General features: G+C 30.5%; 1 protein-coding gene across 1 annotated transcript; it reads right to left on the bottom strand.

Moving 5' to 3' along the window:
• Nucleotides 1-278: 278 nt before the first annotated feature.
• LOC143253650 (mitochondrial potassium channel-like) lies at nucleotides 279-8,801 on the bottom strand. Its single transcript, XM_076507848.1, is given in 4 exon segments — nucleotides 279-3,508; nucleotides 5,754-5,856; nucleotides 5,858-5,898; nucleotides 8,286-8,801. Coding segments are annotated over 4 exon segments (744 nt in total). The 5' UTR covers nucleotides 8,376-8,801; the 3' UTR covers nucleotides 279-2,998.
• Nucleotides 8,802-10,701: the final 1,900 nt, after the last annotated feature.

The following is a 10,701-nucleotide window of genomic DNA, read 5'->3' as shown; positions in this document are numbered from 1 at the left end:
AAGAAAGAAAGAGGTAACTGACCACACGTTTAAAGGGGGTTGTGTAACGGAGTGTAGGAATGTATAGGGCGTGCTCAGATGTTTGAATATATTTATTAATATAGGTATGAAGGTGTTCCTTTGTATTGGTTTATTTTGAGCTTGAGTTGTTGTATAAGTAAGGCTTCTTTAATTTTGCATTTGTTTATGTTTGTTTCTTTTTTTAGTTTAGGTGTTTTCTATGGTTATGTTGTGTTTATTTGATTTGCAGTGTTCGAAAACATGTGAAGGTGACTTTATGTGTTTTTTTAATCTGGTTTCCATTTTCCAAAATTACAAGAACCAATACACAATTTAAAACAGGAATCCACTGAAAAATCACCCATACTGTACTATACATTCCTTGGTATTCAGCACATGAAACAAACCAAAAACTCGACATACTAAGAAACCAAATAAACACAGCCATAAAACTATGCTCACCAGATAAAATAAATGACAAATTATACAAAATAAAACAATACTTCATCAACATCAACAAGTTTCCTCTACCTACCTTAGAAAACATTACACGCACACAGTTATTTAAAAAACAAAATCAACTAACAAAAGTAAATATATCCCATGAAAAATCATGAAACCATATACTGCAGCATACCATATATTCCCGACATCAGCAGAAAAATAACCAACATTTGGCAAAAACTAGCAACAAAATATGACATTCCAGTTAATACCAAATTTATTCAAAAACCAGGCATAAAATTAACGTCTATACTATGCAAAAACTACACTGACAAACACAACACCTAGTTGTTGTTTTTTATTAATTTGTTTATCTACTTATTTTGGTTTTATAAAATAAACTGTTAAAGTATAATTGTCTCTACCTTTATGCAAACATACAAATACATAAGGTATTTAAAAACTTTGGTATTCAAGCAGCAAGCTCTCTCTCTTGCCAGAGAGCCTGCTGGAGCAATGTAATGTACATGCCATTACTGAGAAGACTAAGCACTTAGTACATGTAGTTATTTCAAATTAGAGTATCATACTTATTTTAATACTCTACAAAAATAAACATTAATATATTATACACACAGAATTCATCACAATAATTGTACTGTACATACTATTATAATTTTTATTAACAAGATGACAAAAAAGTTATTGGTCTCACCTCATCTACTTATATTTTTATAAAAGGTGGTCCTTGGCCTGTAAAGACATTTTAGGATCTCCTTTCAATGCTCTGTGCAAATCCTAATTACTTAAACATCATAACTGATAAACAAACAAACCGATCAACTCTTTAATTATAAAACATGTTTTGGCACGCTATTCTGTGACCAGTTGTTATGAGCACTATGAAACAGCTGTCTCTAAATCTTAACATCTCTTTATTTAATCAAACTATGTATATTTTACTATACTTTAACTGTCTTCACAACATGTATTGATGAAGTAAATGTATCACAGCTATTAACTGTCAAACCTTTATCAAATAATATTAAAATATGTATTTAACTTTTTCCATTAAACTGAATTACAGAATCTAAATTTCCAACTGGAATCATTTCATTATTTATTAAATGGAGATTATCTTACAAGTGTGAGAAATAATGCAGGAACAAACAAATTTCAAATTTGGAAAACTTAACTCATCATTAGTCTCTCATACATATATATAGCTTTTAAACTCCTTTTAGCATAAATTAAAAATAATATAAATAAAATATTTATGAGAATTAAATTCTACTTTTCATTTAGTTTTTGAAAATAAATGGGATTTTTGTAGTAAAGATAAAATGAGTCCATAACCTCATTAGTAACAGCTTTATTGAGTCTTTTTTACACAAATGTGTTTAATTTTTGTTTCTTCACATTTCTAGTTTCTGATTACCAAAAATGGTTTGTATCACTCTTATTAGAATTAATTCATTTTATGTAATGAAAAATTTGGTGAAAAAAATATTTTTTTTCAATTATGTTTATTTTTGGAATTAGGCATAAAGCTATACAATGGGCTATCTGTATTCTGCCCACCACAGGTATCAAAACTCAGTTTCTAGCAGTGTGAGTCTACAGACATACTGCTGTGCCACTGGGGAGCTTATCTCAATTAAATTGCATGCTTTTTGGAAAAATAGCAAGTTAAAAATTTTATTAATTACATTTACACATTTTTACGTATTTTAATTACATGGCCTCCATGTTAGTAAAGATGTTATTTATTTCAATATAATAAGTGAAGGGTCAAATATTGATGCGCTTACTTTAAACATTAACTCTTACACATCTGATCAACTTTGTAATAGTATACAGTAATATACTTCTATGCATTTAAAACATCTTGAGCTTACTGATATAAAAACTATATATTTAAGTGACATGCTTTTCTTGTATTATAAGTTTCACATTGCATACAGAGATGAAAAACATCATCTTGTTCTAAATATTTTAATAACCAAAATACTTTATAAGGAATGAAACCTTAAATCTGGAATAAATAAATGAAAAATAAATTTTAAATCAAACTCAACAGTTTCTTTTCTTTATATAATTTATCTTATTGTTTGTACATATATTCAACTGATATCTGCTGTTGGCCTACTAGAAAAATGTAGTAGTTCATATCTGTTTTTACACTAGTTCTTAGAATATTTTAATAATTTGATATAGTATACTATTATGCTCTATCTTACAAAATTTGTTCAGTAGAAGTAAAGTAGAAAATAATTTACTTTCGCTTATTATAAATAAAATGCTTCCCAAATTCATGTTATTTACATCTAAGGTCATTTTGAGAAGTATGTTATTAAGGGAAATGTTATGGCAAAAATACCATATACCAAGGCAACAGTGGTAAGAGAATTCATTTTAATTTTCCACTCTAAGTTCTTTTCTGTATTTTTCACCAATTTTTCTACATCCTCACCAACATAAACAGCAGTAGGTGATGTGTCTCCTCCAAAATCTTTTAGTCCAATGTGAGCTGCAAGTAAAGTTTTCACTTCTTTTATATCTTCAAATGGAACTTTTCTTGATGTTGAAGTACAGAGAGAATCTGATACAATCTGGTTGCCATGTTGTCAGTATGAGTACCTATTATTTCACCACCACCTGCACCATCTTCACTTTTAATACTTGTTTCTGAACTTTTTATATGTTGCAGAAGGATCTTAAGATCTTCAATAATGCCTGTCACTTGGGCATACAGAGTTTTTAGTGCATCATTTAAACTGATGAACAACTTCTCCAGGTCACTATGATCTGCAGTTTCTTGTACCAACCCTCTCAGTTCTTTCATTCGGAGCCAGTTATTTATGCTAGTTCCTAAAATTCCAATTACTGCTCCACAAACTGAACCAATGACTGACCAGTACTTCATCCTCTCTGCTTGAGCCTGTTCCTTCTCATGGCTTTCTCTAACAGCTAATGATAATGCTGAGAAATATTCTCTCTCATTTTTCTCTAGCTGTTTAAATTCTTCAGTAAGATTTCTTTCTTCCTTAATAATTGCATGCTCCTAGAAAAAAAAAGTTTTATTATTAGTAAACAAGCTTGTCTTTAGAATTTTAATTGTATTCACACATTTATAAATATGTAAAGTCAAAATTCTACCCTTGCATATTATTTTAGAAACATAAAATTCAGTCCATCTAGATTATTAAATATTTAAAAAATAAAATTCCTGACAATGTTTCAATAACAATAAGCTAGAGAAGTTGTATGTTAACTACCAACATTATAGAAAAAACATCTTTTCATGAAAGCAACTGTTTTGATCAATTTAACCATGTAAATATTACAAAGTATTGCAACATTGTTTGTTACATAGATCACAAATGTTGAAATAAACAACCAATAATTTCTAATATTGTAATCAAATGAGAAATTTCATTCACTTTCTAGTCAAGTCTGCCACTCAGTCTTCGACTTAAAGATTGTACAATTAAAGGCTATTTTAGCACTTTTTTTAATCAGCTGTCTTGATGAATTATCTTAGTGCTACAATTTTCTTTAGTAAAAATGTATCACCTAAAATATCAAATAAATCCTTAAATAATATGTTAATCAAAAGGTTAGTGTTACAACAAAATGTAATGTTATGAAGAATATTAGTCTCCAACAGAAATGGATCTAAAAGTGATCAAATTGCTAATTAGTATTCTTACTCATAGTTGCACTCTTTGATGATCCACTATCTGAAAACTAAATTTTTTTAATTATTATTGAATACAACATCAAATACAAGATTCATACTGGCAATGAAATTCTCTTAATGGTCTGTTCATATTGTTATTTAACACAGTGATCTCATATTAGTACTCTACACAGTGTGGAGTTTATACAACATACAATATGCAAACAGCAATTTTAGTCACAAGAATCAGTTTCCACTTGAGTAATGATTATGCTCCCAACCTAAATAATCAGTTAATGATAATTTTGCTTAAATATCATTCACTTACAGATAAATTATAGAAAGGTAAAAAACCTCATGTTACAGTACAGCATAATTATACTGAATACTCAAGTTTTTGTAATAACTGAAATATTTAAGCTGGCAATATTTATCTTTAAAATATAATTAAAAGTTTAACTATTGTACTTTATAGTAATTTAAATCTAATTTGTGAAGTACAATTTTTCAGTATTATAGTTCACTATATTTGTTGCAATTTCATCTTATGCCTGAAAAACAAATGTATAATAATGTATTATACAAATGTGTATAATATTCAAGAACAATCAAAAGTATGTAAGAATACTATTACAAAATACAACTTTTAAAGCAAATATTTTTATTTTTTAATATTCTCAAACAACATCAACTTGGGTTTAATTTCACTGTAGTCCTTTACATTTGAAAAATGCATAAGAGCTGTAAACATTTATCAAACAGTGGATTGATGCTATATATCTTTGTTTACAAAATTGGACACTAAAGGTTACTTGTATTGATTGAATTATCCTATTTCTCTGTCAACAAAACAACATTTTAATGGCTAAATTAAGACATATTCATAGCATGCCATTGAACTAAAATCACCTGCAATAAATATGACAGCCCTTGCAGGTTTCAGTCATGCAAAAGTAGTTCATGTAATGCCTTTAGATTACAATCAGATTTGCTAAAACTCTTCTGGCTATTCAGAATTTACAATTTAGATTTTAAGCATTGACTAAGTTTCTCACAAACTTTTATGTCTATACACAACAATACAGTTTAAAAATGTGATACTACATGTGTGACATCACCAGCCTAAGTCAATTAAAATACTAGTCACAGAAGCTAACAAGGTGGCATAAAGTTATCTTTGAGCTAATCTGTATATAAACATAATAGATGATTGAGTGGCTAAAGCCATGAAAATAATGGATCTGAATTCCAGAGTATTTATTTCTTACTAGGAACAAAAGGAAAATAGTGGGGTAAAAAAAGTGGCCATTATGACAGAAGCTCTAAATAGCCCTTGCAAAACACATTTTATCAATAGTTTCAAGCAGGAAGGACCATCACTGCATGTTTTCTATGTTAAGTAAATGTCTTTCAGTTACTTTGCTGTTGCAAATTTCAACCTTTTAAGTAAATTTAAAGAAACAGTGTTATGTATGTGTAATTATTAATTCATCCAAGTTTTTTCCTGGGAGAATTGATAACATGAGTGCAATAAAATATCTCATTAAAAGTTTTAAAGCTAACTCTATGTGTGCTTTTAGCAATGTTTTCTTCTTAATTTTCAAAACTTAAATTTAAAATCAAGGACCTGAGTAATTAAAGTAAGATAACGATCTTCTCCACTGGTGGTCTTATCCAATTCTGCATGAATCTCTTTTAAACAAGAAGCTATATGCTGTATCTGTTGCTGTCTGTCTCTGAAGCTCTTGAGTATCATTGAACTTTCGTTCTGCCTTTATAAAAATAGAAAGATAAATTACACAAACAAATACGTATTAAATAACTATTTATTAGTAAATTACCTTCAAAATTTTGAACAAATACATAGTAATGAAAAGTATGTTTTGTTGTACATTTCTTATTTTAGGCATAATATAAATATATATCTTTTAATTTTTTAAGACACAACAAAAATGGTTTATGAATATATGATTAAAACTCTTGCTGCAGAATTAGACCTAAATATATTTCAATACTAAAAACAGAATTAAAATAAATATCTCTGGATATACCCTACCTTATATTCTTATAGCTTTGTCAATCATGAATACCAAATATGAACATCCCTCCTTAAGTTATGCAGTAAATGCTTCAGAAATAATGAAATTCAGAAAATTATTACATTAAAACAAAATGCCAGAAACCTTATAAACAGATATTTGAAGCAACTTGTTGTTCACATTCTTCTAATTAGCAAAATGACCAATTTGTCAAGTGAAAATTATCTTTTTCACAATTTCCTCTAAAATTCAATTCATAAGCTAACTTTATCAAATGCTTTTAAGAGTAAAAACATAGTAATATTTCACTCAATTAAAACCTAGTACATGTACATCTTAGCTCCATGTAAATTATGAATGAAGATTTACTATAATAAATCAATCCATATTATGGTACTCAACTCCAGAAATGGAGATGATGAATGAGGTGTACAGATGGGGTACTTGAGAGAAATACATTTTCAGGTGAGAAAATTTTAACTTCTGAGATGATATCGCACTTCAGTACACAGAATAGCTAACACACCACAATAAAATGGTGGATGGGGCAGTTCAAACATTAAACCTATATAATTTCCCTCAGGAAAACCCAAAGAGGATAACACCTAATGGTTGGTAGACTGTATGGGCACACTTCTGGAACAATGCATCTCATATTAACCAGGTTATATTCTCTGCTGAAAGAAAAAATAATACAGTATCAGATATTGCATTGGTGGTGGAATTTTTCAACAACCAACTGAGCACTAGTATGGAAACTGTTGGTAAGCAAAGATGTGCAGTGTGGTTAGGGCTCAATCAAACCTTGTGTGACCTGGACTACTGGAAATACAGCATGGCAAGTGATTTTTGCCAATAACCTGAAAAACATCATAGTGAGCAATTTTAATCATTTAATGAAATATGATTTTATTTTCAGATCCGTGTTTCACAACGTAGTGAACAAAACAAATAGTAACCTCAACCAGAGTTTATCCACCATTATTTTGAACATTGGAAAAAGTAGCCAAAATTGGTTGTGAAACTAAACTTATTAATGGCACAAAAACTTTGTTAAGGAAAACTTTAGACTAAATAATTAAATAACAAGTAAAGCCAATGTATGGTTTAAATCCAGTAAATTTTGCCCTTATACATGCTATTAATATTAATTCACAAATATTGATCCGACTTTGACACACTTTCACATGGCTCAAACCTAACATTGAACTTGTGAATAACTTTTGATAATTTGTTGTCTGCTAGTACAATATAAAATTATCAGCAATATGGTACTTATTCATAAAAAAATATTTACTTTTACAATCAACTTACTTTAACATTTTGTTTTTTTGCCTCACAGTAATTTACACAATTAGATTGTAGTCCCAGCTTTGGAATAATAAAGGTGGAACAGAATACGAGTAGTCATCAGTATTGGCCAGCCCCAATTAAATATCCGAGGTTCCACAACTCAGAGTTAAAAATGGAATATTATACATATATATTTTTTACTGGATCCCAACCTTTAGTCATAGATTGATGCACTTTACACCACTAGAATCACGAGAAGAAAGCAACAATTTAGCAGATATTTTTTTTACACCTGAAAAAGTATGAAAGGCAACATCCTTGGTTCAAAATGACTCATATGGTCTAGAATTATGAATTTTCATCCTCATTCCCCAACCATGTAGACAAGGAGTATTCTATTTGCCCCTGGAAATATGGAGAGGATGTGGAACCTATGCTCAACCAAGAATCTAGGATGCAGCCATTTTTTAAAATTTTCAGTGCACTATTTACAAAGAATCAATAGCACTATTACAGTCTATTGTACATAGTCTCACAAATCACGTTTCTTTGGTAATTAGTGTAAATGTGTAAAGTATACTATACATTATAATCTACTAAAAACATATCACTCAGTGAGGTGAGTAAAAACTAAAACTATGATATTAATTTTTTAGAAATTAAATCTTACCAAGTACTACGATGACTATTATTATGTATTATTGGTATTACTCTAATCAGTATAATATTTAGAGGTTAATGACGTATCGTTAAAATTTTCAACTATAACCTCTAAGTCAGAAACTGCAATTTTGGTTCCACTAATACTAGTAACAGGCTACACAGACCTGCAAAACTTTATCCTGTGCTGCTTTCACTTCAGTCAGTCCTATAAAATCCTCATAATATTTCATCAAACGCGACATTTTTTCCACCATAGGTTCAGTGGAAATTTTAGGAGAGACTTGATTAGAAATAGAACTACTGTGTTTATTTATCTTATAATCATTATGACATATTCTAACAAAACGACGAAAAAAATATATTTTAAATTACCAACTCTCGCCATAACAATCTCATTTGCCGGCAGGTTTATACCCAAATATAAATCAATTATTATTATAAAGTTCTATAATAAGAATATCTTAATAATTTTAACGAGTTTAAAGAATTAAAACAACCATTTATTTCAGTTGAAGGATTCGATATGAATACACTCATGACCCTCGGATAACGAGTCGAGTGCACTAACCACTTGGCCAGGCCGGGCCAAATTGTCATTAGAAGATGTGACGAGGAGAGTTTACATTTGAAAGAAACGTTTAAATAACATAAATGCTCTTGAACTTTGTTATCTTAAGTCTCTCCCTGAATATTCCTAATTATTACTAACGCGCCCGATGAGTTTATAGATACTAAGTGAGGTACTTAAACAATATTGCATATTTATGCAATTGATACATAGTCCATCGGTTTGTTTGTTTGTTTGTTTTGGAATTTCGCACAAAGCTACTCGAGGGCTATCTGTGCTAGCCGTCCCTAATTTAGCAGTGTAAGACCAGATGAAGGTAGCTAGTCATCACCACCCACCGCCAACTCTTGGGCTACTCTTTTACCAACGAATAGTGGGATTGACCGTTACATTATAACGCCCCCACGGCTGAAAGGGCGAGCATGTTTAGCGCGACTCGGGCGCGAACCCGCGACCCTCGGATTACGAGTCGCACGCCTTACGCGCTTGGCCATGCCAGGCCCCTAGTCCATCGGGAGAAATCCCTTGATTAACAAATGAAAAAATCGAGCTGAAGGAAATGGGTTCAGCAAACTAAGTTATTAGTAATGTTAAACTCCACATTGATATATTTTAACTTCAATCTTGATACACATCAATTTTAAGTAAATTAACATATTTAAACTAATCAGGAGCTGAACGAGATGGGTTTAAAAAGACGATTACTACAGTATGATACAAGCATTACTTTTTTTAGCTAACTTTAAATATTTAAAACATGAACTTTTTATGTATACCAGGATGAAAGTTATCAACGGTGCATCATCTCTTGGAAGGTATGGATAGTCATATAATTATTTTTCAGTCACTCAGTAGGACAGAAGTAAGTTCACAGACTCGCAAAGCTCAAATATAAGGTTCGATTCCTCATGGTTGACACAGGAGATAGGCCAATATGGCTTTTTTTTTAAATAAGAAAACACAGTGGCTATTTTTCAAATAATACGTATAACTTAAAAAATCAATTTTGAATATTTAGTTATCATAGTTACCCCTACTCCTAACTAATACTTATTCAAAGTTGTTGTTTTTCCCTGTGATTCCATTACGTCCTCGTTTTTCACCATCTTGAGTGATGACAGAAAACCACTTGTAGAGAAAATATATATGCAGAAACGGCTTGTTTGGATTGTGAAAATTTTTTGTAAACCTGACGATGACCGAAGAAAGTCGAAACATTGTTCGCTCCTCTACATAAAAAAAATTTCCCAACTCAGCCAGCCGTTTTTACATTATATTTTTCTCTACAAGTGGGCTTTCTCGTCATCACTGGTTATTATTTTATCATGGCCATTGTACGAGAAGTGTAAGTCTTTATGTGTTTTCTTTATGTATTTGTAACCATTATGTCTGAACTAACGTACCTTACACCACTATTAACAGTATACGCTCATACGATCGTTAAGAAACTTAAACCAAAGATTTATCAATAGAAGAAATGACATCTATTTCATTTAACAATGTAGAAAGGAACAACTAACCCTTAATTTTGTAAAGGTAAAACTACCAAAAATTTAATCAATGCACAAACATTATCCAAAATTTACAGAAAAAATCTACTTAAAGCCATGTTGAACACAAAATACAAAGAACAACATGACTTACAAAAACAAAAAATGAACCTCGACTATCAACTGGCATGCTGCATTAAACCAGAGACTTACGGACTTGTATAACGAAACATAAACCAAATCAACACTAGGAATGACAGGGACAAAAAGATCTGCCACAACAAAATACTATAAAAACTAAGATGCAAACAACAGAAAAGACACCAACACGACAAACCGTTGACTAACCTCATAATTAACAGATCCGACCGACAATTAAACACAGACGAGACACATCTACTTAACAAATAACTCAATTTCGCAATACCACCAAGGTACATTCCAACCTTAGAAATTAAAACATATTTAGAAGACCTAGCCAGGAGACTTGTGATATTTTCCATGGAAAACAAAAACAAGAAA

Source organism: Tachypleus tridentatus, chromosome 6, assembly GCF_004210375.1.
Source record: "Tachypleus tridentatus isolate NWPU-2018 chromosome 6, ASM421037v1, whole genome shotgun sequence".
Lineage (NCBI taxonomy): Eukaryota > Metazoa > Arthropoda > Merostomata > Xiphosura > Limulidae > Tachypleus > Tachypleus tridentatus.
Note: the sequence above shows the minus strand (reverse complement) of the source record. Positions and strands in the feature narration are given on the sequence as shown.